General features: G+C 40.8%; 1 protein-coding gene across 7 annotated transcripts in view; it reads right to left on the bottom strand.

The window, feature by feature from the left end:
• Positions 1-23,574, bottom strand: part of shaker (Potassium voltage-gated channel protein Shaker) — a 203,604-nt gene that overhangs the window by 11,217 nt on the left and 168,813 nt on the right. For 4 of the 7 annotated variants that reach the window (XM_043433655.1, XM_043433658.1, XM_043433660.1 and 1 more), the window contains 4 exons: positions 5,000-5,123; positions 3,118-3,383; positions 2,110-2,753; positions 847-976 (listed from right to left, as the gene is read on the bottom strand). In XM_043433655.1, coding sequence (XP_043289590.1) covers positions 847-976; positions 2,110-2,753; positions 3,118-3,383; positions 5,000-5,123 — 1,164 coding nt within the window. Of the gene's footprint in view, positions 1-839; positions 977-1,031; positions 1,162-2,109; positions 2,754-3,117; positions 3,384-4,999; positions 5,124-17,130; positions 17,170-23,574 lie in introns of those variants that run through there. The other 3 variants (XM_043433661.1, XR_006262860.1, XM_043433656.1) reach the window with 3 other exon arrangements.

Raw genomic sequence — 23,574 nt, 5'->3', positions numbered from 1 at the left:
ATATTCGATCATTTTCGTGAGAAAAAAAGAGAGAGAGAGAGAGCGCGAACGAAATGAAAGTATATGTAGAGAGAAAGAGAGAGAGAGAGAGAGAGAGAGAGGGGGATTCATCACGAAACGATGCACTTCAGAAGGATGCCCGACGCGCAAAAATGCTCGCATATGGTAAATAAACGTACGGGTCATCTGTTTGAAACCAGAAATAAAATAAAATAATAATTCAGAGCAAAAGTAAACAAAATATATTTTTTTGGCTGATGCGTGAGAGATTGAAAGGAGAATATATGTCAAAGCGACTTTACCCGATAGGGAGAATATTCGTGAAAATATTGATGCGTTTGTGGTAAAAGTCATGTGAAACTCGTAATCAAACGTTCTAAGACGATTGGCCAAAATGAAATTCCTAGTGATCGAGCTTCATGTGCACAAAAATGGTAAACCGAACAATAAATTGCTCGAGCTGCGATGATTCAGAATGATAAATAAATCCAATACTCAAAAGCGATATGAGAAATGAAGATATAAAAGAAAAAGAAGGTACCAAGATAGAGCAAAGCTCGATTAATCGTGTACAGAAAGATCATTGGATCTCAAATTACAATGGATATAAAGAAGATGTGGGTCAGTAATAAAAAGTATCGGAGGGCGAGAAACGAAAATAAAAACGAAGTAACACGGAGCGAAGGAAGAAAAAAATCGAAAAAAGTCTGAATCTTACGGTCGTGATGCGAGTAACAAGAGAGTAGTTAATCCAACCAACCATTTAGTGAACCATACAAACGAACAACTCAATAGGAGCATACTGTGGCATTAACTAAAATGTTAATGAAAGTGAGTACATCATACGTCATGTCACCATAGCCCACGGTCGTCATCGTGACAACGGCCCACCAGAACGCATCCGGAATGGACTTGAAGAACGAATTCTCGGAGCCGGCCTCCGCGAAGTAAACCGCCGATGAGAATAGCACCACACCTGCAAGACAACGGAAAAAAACCCCGTTCAGACGGTTCGTATATGTGTCTTGTACCTCATGTCCCCGTAGCCCACGGTCGTCATTGTGACCACCGCCCACCAGAACGCGTCCGGTATAGATTTGAAGAAGCTCTCCTGTGATCCAGCCTCCGCGAAGTACACCACCGAGCTGAACAGGATTACCCCTGAAACACGACCTCGCTACTACTATCTTTGTCATCACGAACGCAGTCACCATTCATTTCTTATTGTTTTTCTTTTCTTTTCTTTACTTTCTTATTCATCTTGTGAGTTTTTTTTTGCGTTTACACGTATCTCTTGCTTTTTGTATCGTCCTGCTTCGACAACACTTGAAATTCACCACCGATCGGCCATTATTCCAACCGTCGATGATGTCCTCTTCTACCAAATACCAAACTATTGTTATTAGTTTTTCTCAGTTTTTTTTTCTTACAGTGGTTCTACCCCCGTTTGGTTTTTTTACTTTATTTTACCAATCATGATAAATAGTAATGGATTATCAAGTAACGAGAGTCTCGCCGCTCTTCGCACGCTCGTATATGACTTTTTTATCGTTTCTCGTGGTTCATTCGAAAAAATTACTCAGCGCGAATAATCTGTGTATAATATTATCAACGTGTCCAGCCGTTGATTTTCAGCGAGACACTCGTATACTCGAAGAAACAACTATTCAACGCGACAGGACTTTTGCTGACAACTACTTTCAAAGAAAAAAAAAATTGTTCAAATCCAAATTGTTTGCTTGTAAGCTGAAATTTCTCACGCTCGAACTTTAAAGTTTGCTTGTTTGTTCGTTGGGACTGTACCCATATGCTGCCGCGAGTCTCACGGTAGAGAATTAATTACCGGAAGTTGCACTTCTATACCAACGAAAAAAGTACTTCATTATCACACGTCCGACTTTTTCAATGGAATACTATACACTTCATTTAAATGCTTACTAATTGCCAGCCAGCTAATTATTCGGCTAAAAAAGTATATTGTTTTACATTGATATTATAGAAAGAAACATATCTTGGGGAGATGAGATCAAAGTGCAAGACTGTATTGTATTAATAATTCATAAAACGGGATGGAACGAATTAGTATCGAAGAGTAATGGTAAGACTCACCGATGAAGAGGAAAAAGATGAGCAGACCGAGCTCTCTCATGGAGGCCTTTAACGTTCGGCCAAGAATTTGAAGGCCTTTACTGTGCCTGGACAACTTAAATATTCGGAACACCCTGACCAATCTGATGACCCTTAATATCGCTAGGGACATTGCCTGATTGGTACTCTTGTCCTGAGGGCTAACCGGAGCCTTCGGCAGATCTAGCTGATTATCCTTTCCGGCAATCACCGTGCCTAATGTTATGAAGTACGGAATGATCGCGATGATGTCGATGAAGTTCATAAGGTCACGGAAGAAATTAAGCTTATTTGGGCAGGCGAGGAAGCGCACCGATAACTCGAACGTGAACCAGATGATACAAATAGTCTCTATTAGGAAGAACGGGTCGGTAATGTCCGGCACTTCATCCTCTTCTATCTTCGTGCCGTTCGTCGTAGTGTTGAACACTTTGTAATGCTTGAACTCGGGCAGAGTCTCCAGGCAGAATATCACGATCGAGAGTAGGATCACGAATACGGAGATGATTGCGACAACCCTCGCTCCTTGCGAGCTCTCCGGATACTCGAAAAGTAGCCATACTTTTCTCTGCATCTCATGCGATGGTAGCGGCTTCTCTTCCTCCTTGATGAATCCTTCGTCCTCCCTAAATTTATTCAAATGACAAACGAAAAATGGTGTTTTTTTCTCTTTCGTTTCTTCATCTTTACCATTTACCCAACATCTCTAACGAGACATTCTACGATTACGGGTATCACGACATCAAGAGAGCACCAACATACGCACAGACACAGGCTACATTTATTTATGGATATTTACGGGGGAATTTTGAGTGGATTCGGATGTTTAATATGAATCGGACAAAGATTCGATGCGTTTGATCGTTTTTTTCGTTAAACATAAATAATAATAAAGAGTTTAAATGGGATATCAAGCAGACGGAGGGCAAATACCGGAAGTTAGGGAAAGGTCACAAAATAAAAATCCGTTAATCAGGTAAAACCGTTTACCTGAACTTATTGGTGGCCAGCTCCCCCAACTCGTAAAACTTGATCTCCTCAGAAAAGACATCAAGCGGTACGTTGACGGGACGACGGAGCCGGCCACCGCTTTGGTAATAGTAAAGTATCGCATCGAAGGATGGCCGATTCCTATCGAAGAAATATTCGTTGCGTAACGGATCGAAGTATCGAATTCGCCGTGCCGGATCGCCGAGTAGCGTGTCCGGAAACTGGTTCAACGTGCGTAGTTGTGTCTCAAACCGTAACCCGCTCACCTGTAAAATGACATATGATCTGTTAGCTCCATTACGCACCCGCGCACCCATTATTATCAGTTACACAACACAACTTTTTTCCCCTCTTCCCACCGCTATCAAGCCTCGTTACGTTGCTTCAATTGTTTTTAATCCTTTTGCCTAATTCCATTGTCCATTTACTCGAGGGCCAACATAACGTAGCGCTCAATTCCAGCACTGTTGTCCCTGCCACGGATTCCACTCTCAAAGCGAAACATTGTTCAGGTACATTGCGTAGACGCTTTCTACGGAATTTCATGATTTGCAATTTCCGATTATTTTTACACGAAACTTCAAATCGTAAGAAACACTTTACGCTTTATTGTATGGATATTATTTTTTTTTCTTTTCGAGCAATCAAGCTCGGTCAATCTGAGTGATTATATTATCGGTACTGATTAATTTGAATGTCGCGTTATCCCAAAGACGATGAAAGGAAAGGAACGCATTCGAGAGCACAAAGAAAACGCAGACAGAAAAGAATTAGACGAAAAGAGAGCAAAACTGTGAGCTCGCAAGCGACCACTATAATTGGCGCAATGCGGTCGTGTTCTCGGCCGAGCACGGATAATCCCTTTTCGCACACAATACGACCTTGCCACTATATTCCATTCCGGATTCCAAGATGAACTTGGACAACTGCCAAATGATGTGTCTAGGTCGCTTCTCTCGCTCTGTCCCTCTTCCTCTTTCTTTTCCTTTCCATCTTCAGGATAATCTTACCGCTTTCAAGATCTCGAAAATTTCGTCACGAAAACATGTTCTAAATATACATAATAATATTCACAGTTCAAGGTCACGCATTCTCGCCTTTTCTTCAAGTGCGAAGAACGACTTTGAGGCGCGCGCGCGCGCGCCTTTAAAATATTACACTTGCCTATCTATTTTTTATTCCTTTCCCACGTGTACGCGGCGCTCTTATACACGCGTAAAAATAATGTATGAATACGTGAAAACAAATTTTCATCGAGCTTACCAACGCCGGTACTGTTGCGAAGACAAAAGCTCTTCCACTCTGTATTTTACCAGCAAATAAACGAACCTATCCGAAAAGCTTACGAAAATTTCAGTTTCGTCGTTTAATGTATACGATTTGAGTTGTCCTTTCAATTGATCTCCCACAATCCTATATTGCCACCTGCTTCGTACCGAATAACTCTTCCCTTGAACTCGACGGGTGCGAAAGTGAATAAATATGAGCACAGCTAAGCTACTCCCTTGATACGACTTATCCACATTTCAAAAATTGCATGGTTATTCTTACAAGATGTTGCAAAAATGTACTTAAATTTCAAGATGAAAAGAAAAAAAAAACTATTGCAATATCGATAAACAACGACAATAATACCATAATAATGTTCACCTTGAAGATTCGATATCGCAATAAAATACGTTGAAATCTGACTAAAACTAATTTGACACTAATGAACCCTACGGAGAAACTGCGTTCTACACGAGCTTTTGACGAACAGTAAACGTATGTTAGACTATTGAAAAATGAAATGTTTTTTACCTATTTGTTATTGTATCAATTTATGTATCTATTATTATTTTTTCATTGATTATTCATTGTTTTTTTTTCTTTTGTATCTTACGTTGATGGTGACTCTTCCACAGAAGCCATGATCGTGTGGTATCGGCTCGAAGTGTGTGACGCCTGTGTATTGGGTGTGAGTGTTCGGACCATCCTCGTCCTGGCTGCTGAGCTTCGGCAGCGATCTGCAATCACGGTTAAATCAATTTTAACCATACGTTCAGAATTCAACCAACTGTGTGAAAATTTTCATTCCGTCAACGGATTGATATATTATGGAGAAGGGACAACTTGCTATGCGGTTACAAAAAACTGATTTAGACGGCGATGTAACAGGCACAGAGAAGCAAGCAACCCGCTCACGACATTCGCCGGAAGTGTACAACTTTTCACGTGCTGTATACGAGCCTCTGCCCTGACCCACTTATTGTCGAGCTAATGAGCCATTTAACGAAATGTATTCTTATTATTATAAAGCTTTGATAACTTTTTTCAGAATTTAATCACTTTTCGAATTGTCATAATTTTATTTTTCACATATATGCTGAAAATTCGATGAAAATTCAACAATGTTTTAGCAATGATGTAGGTCGAACGAAAGATAATTTGGATCGATTTCATAAATTTTATAACGATGTTACTAAAACTCGGATGTCACAACATCGATATGAACATTTGAACATCACATGTTCTTAATTGCATTTTCAGCACCTAGGGAGTTCTCCAAAATAGGTCACCGGTTTTCGACGGATGGCGCGTTTTATCGTATAACGAACCAGTGGACAGATTTATTGGTATGATATGATTGATTAGACAAAATTCAAGCACTGGAGAGAAGTACGATGTTGTATGGATTTTTTAAAATCGTAACTTATGAAAATTCATGTACAATTGAAATAATGTGGGGGAAAGAAGTCGGATTATTATTAAAAAAAAAAAGAAAAAGAAAAAATTATACTGTGACTGAAACAAAAAACAATCAGCAGGCTCTTTTATTTTTTCATCTTCTAACCGAGTACTGGCACGATACGTGAGAGAAATTTGTTTTCAATGATCAAAAAAACTGCTTTCAACACTAAAAAAACTGTACGAGAGAAGGAATAATCCGAGAAGTCGAGCCTGAATTTTCACCATTCCGTTTAACTGCCAACGCGTTCTGCGTATCTGCAATCATTCCGAGAATAACTGGACGCTCTACCCGAAATATCTCAAGCAAGCTAAATGCTTTCTGATGGGAAATTCGCATATTTCGAAAGTCACGTGTGAGTCAGTGAAACTTGCAAATTCTCTATGCTTCCGGTCACTTCTTCAGGGATTGTCCCCAAATATTGAAGCGATCAACACATTATACTAGTTGCAAGTAAAGTTCAATTCTTAGTATTACATCATGATTAAATATTTACCGAAGCATAATAAAAAATTTTCGTTCACGCTTGAGTCTCCTTGGCAAATCGGATTAATTGAGCAAACAAATATTTTAACCCCGTAAGAAAAATCACTCTTTTTCTTACCTAATCTTCGCAAACAATTCAATAACTAAGGCGGCATTTATTTTTGCTTAATATAAGATTTCGTCCGTTAAAACACACGTGCCTAGCAATGATCGAATCTATTCAGTTGACATACGTGCTCTGACGTGGTACAGCGTGTTGAAGATAGAGTGAAAAAGCATGAGGAAATTCAACCTGTCATCGGCTGTCGATACGCTGTCAAGGAAACAACATAAAACCATCCTTCGAGTTTGGTACAGTGATCTAATGATGAAGATGCTATTTCCGGTAAATGTGATTGGCACAAATATCTGATGAATTCGAATATTTATTTTTATTGACTTTTTTATATCCAACAGTTAATTTTCACAGGCTATCGAAACCACTAAATCTTTTTTCGTCGGTCGCATTCGACTGTTTGCTTTGTTTGACTTGTAAAAAGTCACAATTCGAAACAATTACAAAATAAATGCTTGCTTACATATCATAAAAGTTACAACGTAATAGTCGATGTAATTTTCTCTCGGGGCTACACTAATGATTAGAAACACGAGAGGACAATTAAATTTGTTAGGGATAGGTATTTCTATGGTGGTATTATTAGTAGTTGAACATTGTTACGTGGCTAGCTGACGAGCCAAGTTCTCGTACGCGATGTAATAGGTATCGACAACGCAGGTATTTATTAATCTTGTTTGAGGGTTGTCATAAAGTTTTCATCTTGATAACATACGCTATTTATTTATAAGAAGCCCTTCGACTATGTAAATTCGATGTGAATGTAGTGCGAGCAAATGCTGGAGAATAAATGGTGTCAATTAAACTTGAGCACTCTCGCGCTCGAATTATTAATTCATACGATGAGAGATTGAGCGAACTGGGCTATCCAATCCCCTCCTTCAGCGATCAAAAATAATGCACCGTTTTTTCGCATTGAATTGGAAAAGACCGAAGTGAAAGATATTGAAACTTATAGCATCATTTCCATTGAAGAGAGAGAGAGAGAGCCGGAAATTCGGCTTTTGCCTGAAATTCTTTGACGTGTAAAAAGAACAGGAAGCGTCACGCTTGCACATTTGGCTCTTTCCCTGAGTGTAAAGAAAAGAAGGAAAAATGCAGAAATTTATCGGACTTTCCACGGGGCCCCGAGGCTCCGCGAGAGTTGGCAAGCGTCGAGAGAACCATTTAAAAGTGGTGTATAACGAACGGAAAAGATTGCCAACACTCTAGTCTCTTTCCCATTCTACTCCGCATACTTTGAGTTTTCTTGAGTCTTCAGCCCGGTGCTAGAAAGAAGGATAGAGAGAGAGAGAGAGAGAGGAGCGGTTCCTGGAGTGTTGGAAATGTTTTTTTTCTTTTATGCCCACACAAACAGAAAACTCTACGCGAAGCAATTGACCCAGTGAGCTTTGAATTTCACTCTATGCATATACATATATTTAGGCATGTGTGTTTTTCAGTATCTGGCTGTGTTCATTATACATTAAAGCTGGAAATACTGCTTTTCGATAGTTTCGTTTTATTTTTCATCTTCTACCGGCGTCCAATTTTTTTCTTCCCTACACTTGCCGTTGAGTCGCTACCGCTTCTCTGGACATAATGTACCGTACATAAGATTGCGCGTAGATCTCGAAAAGCTTTATCATAAGGATGGATTATTATCGAGAGTACCAAAATATTCGATTTCGTTAGTTATAACTTCCACATTTTTCAATGTATCGCCTCTCAACTTTGAATTCGTCCGTTCTATTTCTCCCTTCCATGCCTGGGATCAACTTTTTCCGGCTGATTTTTATCTAGTCGTTAGAATTGTTCTACATCATGTGGCAATCAACTCGTGTGGCGTGTACGCAATGAGAGGCTCACTTTACTTTTGTCTCATAGCAGCCAAGGCTGAAAATACTAATGCGATAAATGTAAAACTCTCGTGACGCCAAATGTCTCGGCGTGAATTCTTCAATAATGCTTATATATTCGAGCGAGAATGCGAGAAACGACCGACTAAAACAAACTATGCAAATACGGTCACACAACACGCGTTTTATGCTTTAATGATACGCCAGTTACCGCGTAAAACCATTCATCGGCTCTGTGATTTCGTTCGGTCGTATACAAATATTCGCTTATTGCCAAAACAGATTGATCCTGAACTCGTGAGATTTATACGATTTATCATTTTAGATGATTCTAAAATCGAATTAAATGAAATTCTGAATATGTCACACATTCGCAAAATTAATGATTTGGGGAGGTTTCAAATCTTCGCGATTTATAGTTACACGAAAACTTCAAACTGATTACTAAAACTGAATTTTCTTATTACTGCAATGTTTTAAACCTTTTACTTTGTTGTTAATAAAGTTTAAAAATTATGAGAAATTTATCAATTGCGAACACTTTTTTTCCATAATTGACGTCAAAATATGCCCCAGCTTTAGTGATATTGCAATTAAGAACTTTAGGATACATGAAGATGGTGAAGAAAAATGGGAATATTGAAAAAATATTTTCATTGATTTCCAAAAACTCTGTTCAATCATTTAGCTCTGACATTCATTATTTTGACCATGTACTAAAATATATATAGGAGAGACCGGAGCCAAACGAGGCACCTAAAAAAATATCGTGATTTTCAGAAGTTTGAAAAGCTTAATTTATTTATTACTCTCAAGCGTTAAAAAACGTACTAAAATTTTTGCAATTTTCGAAAAAAAAGGAAAAAAATTAGGGTACATGGGATACCCCTCGAAAATTGGTGATATCTTGTTTTTTCACTACGATTTTCAATCACAACGCACTTCGACTACTTCTTTTAAAAAATTGTCCCGAAAAAATGCAAATTCCTCCCAAATTTTACGTTTTTTTCCAATGTTTGTTTGACTTTTAAATTTCCACATTTTCTTCCATTTTGAAATTAGTTCTGAAAATTTTAAAAGTATTCCTGGGGTTCGGTTTCTGTAGAAAAATATGAAAAATTGCAAGAATGATCATGAAAGAAAAAAAAAACAATTGTAGCAATTTCTAAAGTACTCCGTCTCGCTCTGGTCTCCCCCATTTGTATCCACCCAATTTGAATCACTTTCGAGTATGTATCCTTATTATATGAAATTTATTATCCAGACACAGAGGCTATCAAATCTGCTTTTAAAAGTGTGCAGTTATCATTGTCTTGAGCCTGGTACCTAATAAAAAAAAAACTCCGACATACCTTACGCTCAATAAGGCTAAAAAACTTCGGAAGAAAGAAATTCCTCAGTTGAAATGGAGGTCGGATAGAACACATTCAGCGATATGGCAACAATGAAATTTTACAACAAAGCGAAAAAGTAAAAAGAAATAGAAACCAATAGCGTATGCTCGTATAAGGATCGGATTAATTTCGCGTAGCCATCCATGAAATAGAGTGCTCGTCTAGCAGTTTATCCATTAGCATGTACACAAGATATACATATATACATATGATATATATGTGCGCAAAAGGTAATAAAACCTATGGGCGATTGGGGCATCAACTCTATAGGTATACCGGGCCTGTAAACCACGCCTTGACATTGAGAAGTGACACCGCTAGCCGGAATCGAAAAGCTCACCCGACAAAGTTATAAACGGTCTATTGAGAAAAACAGATAGAGAGAGAGAGAGAGAGAGAAAGCGGGGTCAGACAAAATTCCGGAAAGAGTTACCAGGTGAAGCACAATGCTCAATTCGTGAATGACCCTCTTCAATAAAATGGAATTCGATACAACGCCTACGTAATATATATTTATAAAATTCAGTTCAGGTTTCGTAATTCGGGTTTCTAAATATAAACCAACAGCCTGGCAAAATATGTTGCAATGTAACTAGACCTAAAGACGGATAACCTTTGTCTTGGTACCCTAGCGGATTGTACGACCAGGCATTGGTCTAAAAAAGTGCAAAAACGACCGAAATTGGTCGAAAACAACCGAAAATCGACCAACTCCGGTCGTTTTTGTACTTTTTTTGACCGATGCCTGGTCGTACAATCCGCTAGGGTACGAACAAATTTTCGCATAATTCTGTGTATTTATGATTGATTGGAGTTGAGCATTGGTCGTGGTTTCGTCTCTAACCAATATGCCGTCCGCAGGTCTGTTCTTCACTGCGGGCCTTTACTACCATAACCTACATTTCCGTGTTAGACTTGTGCACATAGATAAGAGGCAGAAAGAAATGATGTTGAGTGTGGCTTGTAAATTCGGTAAGACGTTCACACGGGTTGCTCCGGCAAAGTCCTTCTACAGTGGCTCGGGGTCACTCGTCTGTTTGGATAGAATATACATACGTATCCATGTGTAACTATGGTACACGTATGTACCTTTGTTCTTATATATTACATAAGTGTATGAAGCTCGATGTCAAACCACAGCGGACGGCTGTCTTCACATAGAACGAGAGAGTGGGGGTGTTTCGACTTCATCACTAATTCAGAGGCTCGTCAGCGGGTCTAGCACCCTCGCCACTGAAAAAGTCCTCGTATGCGAAAATGAGGGTTGCAAGGAGGGAACTTTGCTGCATATCACTACAGTTATACGCGTACATACGTATACGTATGTACGAGTTTTCCTCTGTGACTCACCTCTACAACCGCCTGACCGATCTTCTACTCTCATAGTTGCCACGATGTCACTCTGAGCCACTGAGCTATCCATGGCCCACTCGAGGGGGGCCTGTCCCTTTACCTCTCTCGCACACCTTCTCCTCTTTCGCCCCGTTCATTCTCTCCTTCCCCATCAACAACTCCTTAACTCTCTCCCTTATCCTCTTCATGGCTCTTCTATCTCTTCGATTTTTTTTCATCCCTCCTCTCGATTCCCCATTTAACCATTACCTACTTAGGATAAAACTCCAACAAAGAAGTGAGAGAGAATACCACACTATACGAGCCCTCCTGCAGCTTCTTAACGAGGCGCTTAATGCGAGTAGGCCGTCGGCAACTTTCTTCTATATATACGTAGCTCACGCGTGCACACACACACGCGCGCGCTTTGAGAAAAACACTGTGCCGTTTGCTCGTGAGAGAGTTCCTTTTCTTGCCTATTTACATCCTCTTTTTGTTTCAGACCTTGATCATATTCCCTACGAAGAATTGCCGTCCTGTCACTTATTGTGTCATCATCACTCGTTCTTTCGAAACTTGAGCACTTTTCTTCTTCATTAACGTTGTACTCCAGTGACGTTGTATCGAGTAGTTCAATGAGCTATAAATTAATATTCATGGGGACCACATATAGATTGGAGGGAAAAAATATATCTGAGTGCACTTTGCTTGCAGCCATATTCTTGGAACCAAATTGCTTGCCTCTGTTATAATTAATAGTGAAAAAGATCGAAAAAGCTTCTTTCCTCCGTAACCAACGGAAATACTCTGTGTGCCCTAGTAATTTATTCTCTTTTACCCTTAATCCATTAAATATTCGAAAAACTAACTTGTACACAGCACTATATTTTCTCCATTCAATTTCCAAATGGAAAATATTATCAAGTCATAAAAATGAATAATCGAAATGAGAATCAGAAAATATTATTGACGAATTAAATGAATTTCTTATTCAAAAATATCCAGTTCTTTACAGTGCACTTGCGCCGACAGCGGCACGAGAATGAAAAGAATATACGTATGTATGAGGAACAATCTTCACTATGCGCTCAATTGAAAATCAATAAATTTGAGAAAAGAATACGGCATTTTCCGCTGCAAGAAATACATATATATATAAATTTATATCTATATTATATATATCGTTTACTGGCAATTTCGGTAACATTCAGAGAACATAGATATAATGCACATAATAAAAACGAGGAAAAAAAACTGCAGCGAATACCTAGGGAACTGCGGCACTACGGCATTGGCTACATGCCATAGTCCTCTTCGAGCCCCCCGTCGTCACTCTCTCACGGTTATATATGTACTACCCTCGCTTGCTTCCTATCGCGACTCGGCTGTGTCCCACTGCCCTTCTCACCCTCTTGCTGTCTTTCCTCTGACCAACCCCTTCCATCTTTTCATTTTTACAACCTCCTTTCCTCTCTCTCTCTCTCTCTCCATTTTCTTTTCCTCATTCTCCTTCTCCTACGAACTCTACACACGTTCTTCTTTCTCAACCATATTTTTTTCATCTTTCTTTCCTCTCTCTCTCTCTCTCTCTGATATGTCTTGCATGTGCGTCACGTGCCCTTTCACAATATTCTCTGTGGCATCTCTCCGTCTATCTCCACAAGGTATTCTCGACCACTTGCTTTCACAGGCTCATTTTCTTCCTTTTCTTTCCTCTCCCTCATTCCCAGCTGTAAACGGGCACTTTATATCGTTCAAAGTCGCGAGCTACGTATATACATGAAGTTAAAAAACTATTTTGGTTTGTGCATATAGAATGTAAGTTAATCATTTTTTTCAGAAAATTTCTGATTAAACTTTCAATTACTCAGAACAATGTTCTTCTTTCCTTCTTCAAATACCACATATAACTGCTTTGGGCGAATGTATAATTTGGACGTGAGGCTCGACTCACTTACATTTTTCTAAGTTCGATGTGTATTTTCTTATCGTCTTCCCAAATCATTTATCTTAAATCTAAATCATTTGAGTATAATTGCAAGAATTAAAAATCCACCCATTTTCTGATGGAAGAATTGATTCAGTGCATAGTTATTGCTGTTCCATTCAATGGCATCGAAATAATCTCCTTTTAGAGCTTATTTTTTGTTACCAAACTGAACGTACACTGACTGCTTTAGAAGGTTTAAATTGCATTTAATCGAACGACGTTTATAAGGAAAATTAGTTATAAATTATGTAAATATTAGATTGGTAACCGAGAATTTCATTCCACGAGATTAGCATTCATAAAAATCATTATACTACGAGGCCGTCAAACTTGAGGAATAAAAATGAAAAATCTATATTCCAAGTTCGTTAACTACGCGTGACCTTGTTTTGGACTCATTTCTATATCGTCGATACTCGAAAATTTGTGTCGACCAAGACGAGCGACGCAGGGAATACGTTATTAGTGATTAACCTTAGCAGCACCTACCACTACTGTATGAAGATGAATCCACGAAGAATATTGCAACCCTAGAGAGGTCGGAATCTAAGTTTAATATATTCCTTCGTCTCTCTTTACCCACAATTTTTCATTTTTATTTTCTATTTCGTGTTCAAGTTTCAGTTATGCATGACCCAAACAACTAGCCGCAAGATCGAAAATGGGCCTGACGTATACTGTTGTTTCCACTGCTGCCTCTACTTTTCTGGCTTTGCCGCACTGCAGCGTGTCCTCTCGCCCCGTATTTTTCGTCATTTAACTAGACGACCACGAGAGTACGAGAAGCACCAACCGACACCGTGTAATAGCAACGCATAACTATATTCTGCCTACTTTTCCAAATAGGTCTATTCAAATAATTTTTAAATTCTCGGAGCATGCTACTAAAATCCAATTTCTCAGTGGCAGTATTTGCCCTTCAAAAAGCGTTTTAGTCATGCGTGTCTAGGTTTGAAATAATAGAAAAATATTGTGAGTACAACATTTTCTGGCCTATTCTACTTTTCGTTCGCATAAACTTTCGACTGCAAATCAGTCAATTTTAATTTTATGGCAGGGCACTTAGATATTATTGCAGTAACGAAAAATGGCAAGTCGAATGGATTTTCTAAGAGTAAAATTAGCCTCTTCCGAAGGGAAAATATAGACGTATATGTTCTTTTTCCGTATACCACGTTGCTGTTCATTGTGACTTTAACGATTGTATGTGAGCTGCTCGCACATAGAGAAATATTAGACCCTGGAATTTACTTTTGCGACGATAAATTAAAGTTAGAGAAAATACATGAAATTTGTAGTAAATTACTACTTTAGGAGTTCTTAAAGAAACTCCTAAGGATATTTATTTATTTTTTCAGTTTTTCCGTCAACTTGAACAAATTATCACTACCAAAACTGAATCCTTGTACCGAATTGATAAAAATTCAAAATTTTTAATCAAAAGGATTTCTCAATAAGCAGGTCTCTCACATACGAGTCTTTAAGGAGTTTCGGTACAGGCGATACAATGTTGCCATGCTAAACCATGCTAAAAACATAAAAAATTTCAAAAAGTTCAGAATTTTATAGAATTTGGTGAACATATTCTTTAGTGCCAAATTTGACAATATGAATTTTTAAAGATTTTTCTTCTACACAGTTATCGAGTAATTGATCACTAAAGTTCACGTGTATAAGCATAGCGTTTTCATATACATAGGTATACATTCCGGGCATAAGGAATCTGCTTTTAATGCGTAATTACTCGATAACTAAGAAGAAGAAAATTTTTTAAAAATGTCTGTTTTTGCACTTGATGTTGAAGAACATTATCACCAAATTTCATCAATTTCTTAATATTTAGACTTTTGTACCGAAACTCCTTAATCGTTATTTATGTAAAATTGACGCGAAAAGTAAAGGAAACGCTAATTGGTTCGCTTTAAATATTCGAGTTAATGATCTTGTGGTGTATCAGGAGGATTTGTCGCATTGCTCATCCGCAATGCGATATGAAATAGGCAAGTACAAAGTCGTTTCCTGATGACCCACAGCACACGTTTACTTCTGAAATACGGGTACGTTGGTGCACCGAGCGATGTACAAATATATATATGTCATTAATGTTTACGTCTACACATACATGGACAGTCTGAAATCTAGGCTTGTCATGCAAAAGCGAACATTACTTGAATCTGTTCGTGTGGACTACACGGGCCCTCTTTACGTTCCGTGCTTCGAACGTTCTTGCTAATTGCACGTATTCATTTTATGACTTTCCTTGAGCGGGCTATGCCCCAAAATTTTATCGTTGCGAATCTTTCGATTCGTTCCTTTTCTTCTCTCATATATATATATTTTCGACGTGTCAGACTATAATTCACTAGAATTATTTATCCTTCACATTCACCCATCTAAAATCTTTTTTAGATTTTCCATTTACCTCGTAATTTATTTAGTGTCAATAAAAGCAAAGCTTGGAATCCCAAGCAGTTACATCGAACATACAGGCTTAATATTTAACACTAGATTGATATACACTCTAGAAAAGGCATCGATTTTTTCCCGTAGAATTCGCGTAGAGAACTCTCCGTAGAGAAACATTTTACAGCTGCACATTTAAATGGTAATGGCCTTTGCTATAAAGTGTATATAACCCTCGAATCTCTCACTCTTTCTATATTTAACTGTGCTCTAGTCAAATTCACGACACGTGGGAGCGCACCCGTGCACATACTTCGTCTACAGTACTTGCGTGTGGTAGCGGATGTAAGCAGTGACGCGGTTGTTATATACGTGGACAGTCATTCTGAATTATGTTACATGCTCAAAATGGCTACTTTTTCCTCTCCATTTTTATTTCCCTCGTTTTTCTCCTTCTCGCAATCTAAACATTGATTCTGAGAGGATTCAACTACCAGCTGGCATTGGCGCATCGAAAATTATGAGTAAAACATATGGAAATATATCTAGGACTGTGGGCAGACAAGAGAAACTTTCATGCAAGCATTTACTAAGGTAAATGAGGTGAATTAAAGCGGAAAACAATGAAAATAAATCGCATTGTGAATGAAAAGTATACAAATTTCGATCGAATTTGGTTAGTTTTATCGTTTATTTTCCAGCGATGGTAGGGATATTTTTGAGGGTATGGATCAGTCATTCACCCGCACCGGATTTTCTATGAGGTGAAATTGTTGGATTCTTATTGACACTCATAGCAGCTCGGTCGGTACAACACAATATCTGGAAAAATGTTCCTAAAATGTTGCTCTAGTTATTTTAATAATTTTTTTTTTTACTGCTATTGGGGCGGGATTGAAATTCCGAACTGCGAGAAATCAGAAGGCTCAAAATTCCGAAAATCTAGCTGGGGCTCGAAATATATAGATATATCGCACTAGCGAGATTTTCGGACTTTTGAGCCTTCTGACTTCTCACAGTTCGGAATTTCAATCCCCCCCTCATTTTTTCTGTTAACCTTTCGATTAAAGAATGAAGTTACGTAAACTTCCAACAGAAGTCGCATATTGGTATTGAAAAAACAGCCGGTCGGAACGAACTGCATGAAAAACGCACAAAAAATATTAACATATATATGTATATATGTGTTTCAAGTTCTATGACAAACGGAGAGTATATTTTATCTACAGTTTTATCACGAACACCAGATAATTGGAAATGTCCCCAAAATCGATTGGTGATGAAAGAGAGCGGTGAGAGTGACACCAAAGGAGAGGAGAAACGTGAATATCTCGGGGAGAAACGAGGAGCGAGATATATAAATGAGAGTTGAGGAAGGGAGAGGGGAGGATGCAGAGAGGATTCGAGAGAGGAACTCGGTGATGTGGTTTGGGGCGTATCCGATCGGGCTGACTCTCGTGGCGTGGCAGAGCACCCAACCGTACCCGAGCAGGTGTGTGCCTCTCTATAGTACATACACGTACCTTTACCGCTTGGTGTCCGCCATATTTTCCATTGGAATATATTTAGCCATGTATTTATGTTCTTTTGGTATTTGTCGGAGGCTCTATCCATGAATAAAACGAGGGAGTCCGATGACAAAAGGGGAATAAAATGAGAATCGATAGTACACCCCCACGCGGTTAATCGGTAAGGAAATTTCACGGTATTCAAGTGTATCAACGTACCCATGATCTTCTTCCATGGTTGTAACTCACGATGATACAGAATATTCCAACAAATCATCCGCGAGTGAGAAACGACGAGCAGGATACTATCACCGTCACGCAGTTATGACCGTTCTGTATCCCTGTCGCGTTATTCGGGAGACAGGAAGGATAAGAAGAAATAATTCACTCCGTGAGAGAATTGAAAAAAACGTATTCGGAATAGTAGGCTGCGAGCCAAAGGGATATTTGCCAAAAGACACAGCGCTGTGTGTATACATGTATATTCGCAGTACGTATAAATTATTGTATATAACAACATATGCAATATCGGATGATATATAATACTGCGTTTTTAGTGGATAAATTATTCGCGTCTTATAATCGAACGCGTCTACCGACAGGACAATGATTCGAGTCGATTGGACTATCCAAAGCGTAGAGACTCGGTCCGGTTTAGATTTTATGAAATGTATAATGACAAAATTACGTTTGCGTCCCTCTAATCTCATTTCGTATAATATTTCCAATGAATGAAACTAAACAACTTGTCATTTCACGAATGTTATAAGCGTCCTCCTCATAATTTATAGTCGTTAAGTGTAATGAATATAGATTAATATAAATCATTTTAAGACGACGGCAGAGTGAAAAAAGTCTTGACTGTAGACTACTTGAACTTTTGTTGTATATACCTCGTGTCGCCATCCTCCGCACCATTCCGGTGGGGGCGTAGGTCCTGCCTCGGTTTGAGGACAGGGGTCAGCCCCCATTTCTCGATGAACTCGATGCGGGAAATCTTGGCGCTTCGCGGCGGTTACGAGAGGGGGCGGCTCCCCCTCCCGAGCCCCATGCCCCCGAGCGCGTCGCACCCCCGCAAGCCCCTGCGATCCCGCCGACCCCCCTGGTCCCCCTTCAACCCCCTTCGTCTCTCGGCCGCTGCCGGCCACCGCCGGAACAGCTAACAGCCACCAAAATGGCTGCTCTTTTCGCAGGTGCTTTACGTTCGTAAATCACAAGATCGGTCGAGTTGACATTTATCAAATTTGCCGACAATCACGGTGAATGAGCCGACGCAGCCGAGGCTATGGAAGACGCGTGGAGACGTCATTTAAAACGAGAACTGCGACGCACCTCTCGCTGCCACCAGTAATCACTCTGTTCACGAGAGAGATCGATTTAACATTATATTTATTCATTCAATTTTTCATATATCACTGTATATCACATTGCTGCATTGACACAGCAGCTAAATTCACTGGAAGAAATTATAAACTCACGCACACCCACACATACGTATACGCACACGCGCAACACTCTCCCCACTTTTTGCACGACTTGGTGTCGCGGTGATTCGTAACGCGCGCGTTACTATACAGTTATCCCGTAAGAGAATCTCACCTTCGTACCACAGCCCAACGGAAGATATTATGTATTTAAAAAAAGTCTCTCTTATCTGCGTATGCGAGCGGTGAAGAAAGAACTGCACGTTGGATCTTCGAGAGGGGCCAGACGGTTTCGAGTATATGTACATGAGTTGTATACTCCCGATCCATGTATGTACATTATAGTTTAAGTGGATAAACGATGGATGTATAGTCAGTCGCGTTGAAATCGGCGGTTTTCTTTCTGTAATTATTTATTTTTCGTTCAAATTTATTTACCTTGGGAAACAAACGACCGCGAGATAGTTGAGATTGAAAGTACGAGCTTTAACGCTACAAGAATATAGTTGACGTAACAGAGAGCGCTACGTGACTGTTTCTGCCGAGAGAACCAGTTGCCGCACTTGTTCTTCCCACCATATTTGTTACGTTGTTATTTTTTCCACTTTCATGTTTCCCCTCCCTCTTCGGTCTTTTGTATTTTGGAGCGATTATTAATTACTCCCGAGCTTCTAACTTCTAATAGCTCAACGCATCGGTGAATGCTGCATTAACGTGTGCGTACGTTATTGTATATCATTTAAACTCTCAACTGCGTCTAACGCGTTTGCACGAACGCGAAAAAGTCGCATCGATGCTCACCTCTCTCCGTAACACAATGCAACGGTGCATCCTCGCGATCTCTCTTTCTCTTTCTCCTGCCAAGTTGGAGAAATGAAGAGAGAACAAGTGTATGCGGATTATGGATCGCCCGAGCCACCCTGGTCGTGCAGTCTACGACGTCTCTTTCTCACTTACAAAAAAAATGCAGCTGCGAGTATTTTAGAGATTGACGGAGTTGCCTCTTCACTTGTTATTTAGACGACGAATAAATGTTCATCGCGCTTTCTCGAGATTATCCTTGTTTTATGCAACTGTGGCCTGCTTTTGTGTAGAAAATTTACACACCCGTACAAGCTTCACATCACCAGGAACACCTCCGCCACGGAAAGAGAATGTTTCAGGTTTGCGACAGCAGGACGCGCCGCGCGCTCTTCTGTACGGTGTCCTAACTCCCTGCTGTTCCCCCTCCGCCGCTCCACTCTTTCTCTCTCTCTCTCTCTCTTTTCGCGACTTTACGACCAGCATCCACTGTACCACTGATGCACGAACCAACGACACGCCGACACCCACGGCCTAGGAGTGCCCATTGTTCTAGAGCCTTTTACTCCTCTCTCTCTCTCTCTCTCTCTGTTTCCCTTTTGATTACTCTCTTCCGATCTCGCCTTCGGTAAAGAATATTTGAGATTTCGATTTATTTCAGATATTTTTCTGGTAACTTCATCTACTGCTTGCTCGCGTTCATTTAAAATAGTTTTTATCTGTGCTACGGTTTAAAAAAATGTTGTGCTCACCGACATTTTGGCCGTTACGAAGGCTCCACTTCTGTACCCAAACAGGGAGAATCTCTATAAAATATAGTTATGGTGCATGGAGTCAATCAACCGACTGACAAAAATATTTAGTTGAAAAATAGGTTCACGAGGACGAGATGGAAAACGTTTTTCCTAACCCTAGATAGTGCTGGCAGCAGCTCTAGCAGCAAAAGCCACCGGGGCGATGATGGCAGCTATCTCGTTCCGTTGCCATTATTCATTAACCTATCGCGGTCTTCGTTTCTCCCACACCCATAGTATCATCTCCTCTTGTCTTGACATGTAATTCGAGCTTCTGACTTTTTTTTCCCTCGGCGTTCACCTTTATTCCTTGGGTCTTCCCTCGGTCTACAAGTTTCCACTTGATGACAGAGACAAGAGTAGTACAGCTATAGAAAACGTATCGGTTTGTCTCTTTCTAGTTGCTTACATTCCGACCGAATGTTCTGTTCCCCCTTTTGTCTCGTTGATCAATGTCGAGCTTGCTTTGTGCACCTTTAAGGCTCCGCCTGTTCCTGATTTGCCTTCGGTTGCTCTTCAATTTCGACGTTTTCGTGTCCTTCGTTTTCCTTTTCTCGAGCACCTTGGCGCGCGCGCACACGCCAACTTTTACACGCAGAGGCACACATACACGCACACGCACACAGGCAGACTCGCCGATAACTGGACACAGTTAGGCTCGAACATGCAGGCTCGCACACGCGCGCACATACGAACGAGAAACTCGATGTGAGGAGCGTGGAGAAAATGCCGTTCACTCGCGAAACAACTTCTTCATAGAAAGAAGGCTGGAATGACAAGAGCAGCCACAGAGTAGCAAGGTAGCAGCAGCAACAGCAGCGATAGCAGCGGCAGCCCGGTCTTTCCTCTCCCTCGCTATATCACACGCCACACGAGCCGCGGATACCGCGGAGAACACACAGCGACGAGCTTTAAGCTCTAAGCTTCTCGGGGGAGAGAGCTTGCACGGCTGCGGTGGCGGTGCGCTGGTGGCCTGCGTGCCTGTCTGTATGGCCTGTCAGGCTTGAGCTGCGCGCGCCCCCACCTGCTCTTCCCGCCGCTGCCGCGTCGCCATTCCCCTCCTCTTTCCTCTTACTCCCTACGCATGTTTGTGTTGGGACACTTACACAGACACGCGCACATGTATATGTACATGTATCTGCGTATATATTTCTATCTCACTCCCCCTTTTTAACACGCCCGTTTCTATCGCTTCCCCGTCAACATCCAAAAGCTCGCTTCGCCTCAACTCAAGCAGCCACCTCTCTATCGGTCTTTTGCTCTCCCTCTCTCACGCTCTCTCTCTTCGCCATCCTCCACTTTCCCCTCTACTCCACAACTTCCCGCGAGCACGCTTCATCGCTCTTCCCTCGTCTCTCCAGCTGTCTATCCATCGTTCTCTGTCACCCTCGCATCTCTCCCCGCCGACTTTTTCTCTTATTGCCTATATATTTTATTAACTATTTGAGTATTCTGCCCTTGCCACTGTTTCAAATTCGTCGCGTGCATCTTCCTTCCCTTCTTTCTGTCTCTCGCTCTCTGGCTCTTCAAATTTGGTGGGGATTTTTTTTTGTAATAGGTTGCGAGATCGGGATGAAAAAATTCGGACCCTTCGCAGATGCCGACAGCTCAGGTTCCCTCAAAACAGTCGTAGGGAGGTGTAATTTAGCGAAAACTTAATGATACATGCCTTTATCAAGCCTCGGTACAGTTCTCTCTGCCCTGATGGGACTTAGTACGGTTAACTGCGAGAGCGTCTCTCTAGGATTTTCTTTATAATGAGGCTTTCCTCGTGACTTTTCTACCGCTGCTACAATACAAGCACGTGCTCCTAGCCTCAAATGGTCAGAATTCGAGCTTGGATATTGCTCTCAGCCTCATCGCGTTCTCATTCCTCCACCTCAATACACCTTAATTCAATCATTAACGTTATTCAAAAAACAGAAGATTCAATTAATTGCAGCTGCTGCGTGGCAAGGACACTGTGTTTTATTGTACATACCTGCTATGCTAATAGATATTTCTGGGGGAAAATGAAGAATCATATCGAGAAACCTCTGACAGGGATATGAACATCGTGAAAAAGTGTCAATATTATAGAAATTAAAGTGATTCCGTTAAGGGCGTAAACGTGCCTGATCATCGTCCAATTGGATTGCCGGTATCAGGTTAACAGGTCACCTTGTACGAACCTTCATACCGAAATAAGGGGCCTGATAACGACCTGAAAAGATCCCTGCAATAATTCTGAGTACGGCCTTCCTCCCTCTCTCTCTCTCTCTCTCTCTTTACTGCTCAGGAACTTGTATACCGTGTACACGAGCGACACGAATGTGAGAGTTGATGCGGGTGTATGCGTGCATTCGGGAAGCTCTGTAGGCAACCCTCCTCGATGTATACAACACGTTGCTCCCAGTCCGCAAGCTCGTGGAAGCTCGGTCGTCCTCGGCCTCCAATGACGTGACATGTCTTCTCAGGGGCCCTCTTCTATGTCCGCGTTTGAAAAAAATATTGTTTATGTTCTTATAGAATGGACGGAAGAGTCTTGTCTGCTACTTTGGGAAAATAATGCATGGGAACGATCAATCTCAGCAAGATTATGTGGAAAACACGATTATATAAATTGGTGACTTTTTGGATCGCGTGAGCCAACTATTCAGGATGTTCGGGAGCTTTTGATCGCGCACGAGCACCGTGTTTCTGTCATTTGAATACGGATCATAATCACAGAATTACAAAGACCAGCCGAAGAGTCTTGGAAAGTTATTCAACACCCTTTTCCTACGGCAGGTAGATTATTATTTCGGGAAATATAATATCAGTTGAATAAGTATATTCCGAGCCTATATTTAATGTATCTTGAATATTAGATGTTGGATGAAAATTCAGAGAATTTTTTTTCATACACGCGGTAGATATAGTTTAGAAAATGACGTTGCGGGTGAAGGATAACGATCAACCCCTGAGCATGGATATCGTCATAGCGTTCACCAGAATAGTGGGGAAAAATAAAATACTCGATTGCGTTATGCGGGTTTCTATCCGCAGGAGAGGTTTGACCAATTCCGTTGAGATACACCAGAGGGAGAGCGAGAGAGAGAGAGAGAGAGAGAGAGCGTAGCGCGCCAAAGATGCGCCCTCGTGCGCGACGATGCCTGTACCTTGTACGGTTGGGCGCAGGGCCTCAGGAAGCTGGGCTACAAGCTTGAATTGTAAGAGTGTTGCGAAGGTGCACAAGAGGTCGTGGATTTTCGTGGGTATTCGGCCATGCGCCACCGCGTTCTCTCGGCGTCGTCCACGATGATGTATATATAATCAGGAGAGGAAAAGAGAGAGAGAGAGAAAGAAACAAAGAGAGGGAAGAAAACGGCGGGTACGTTCGACTCTGCTACACTGACAAACGACTGTGAGAAAATAAAGAAGGGTGTAGAAAAAGAACGAGAGAAGGTGGTGGCTGGCTGGCTTTTCTCCGACTTTTAGGGATGGAAACGAGCGTACCGGAACAGAGGGGAACATGATAAAAGTGGAAATATCCCTTTGTCGAGCATTGAAAAGAAAAAGCATACATTTTTCGTTCACAGTTGCATATTTGCTGCTCATTCGTAGCTTCGAACAGAAATAAAAGATCAACCCGGAGGGCCGGATTCTTCGATGCGTTTGAGAGG

This window comes from Venturia canescens, chromosome 1, assembly GCF_019457755.1.
Source record: "Venturia canescens isolate UGA chromosome 1, ASM1945775v1, whole genome shotgun sequence".
Classification (NCBI taxonomy): Eukaryota; Metazoa; Arthropoda; class Insecta; order Hymenoptera; family Ichneumonidae; genus Venturia; species Venturia canescens.
The sequence above is the reverse complement of the archived record's forward strand: the minus strand, read 5'-3'. Positions and strand labels throughout refer to the sequence as shown.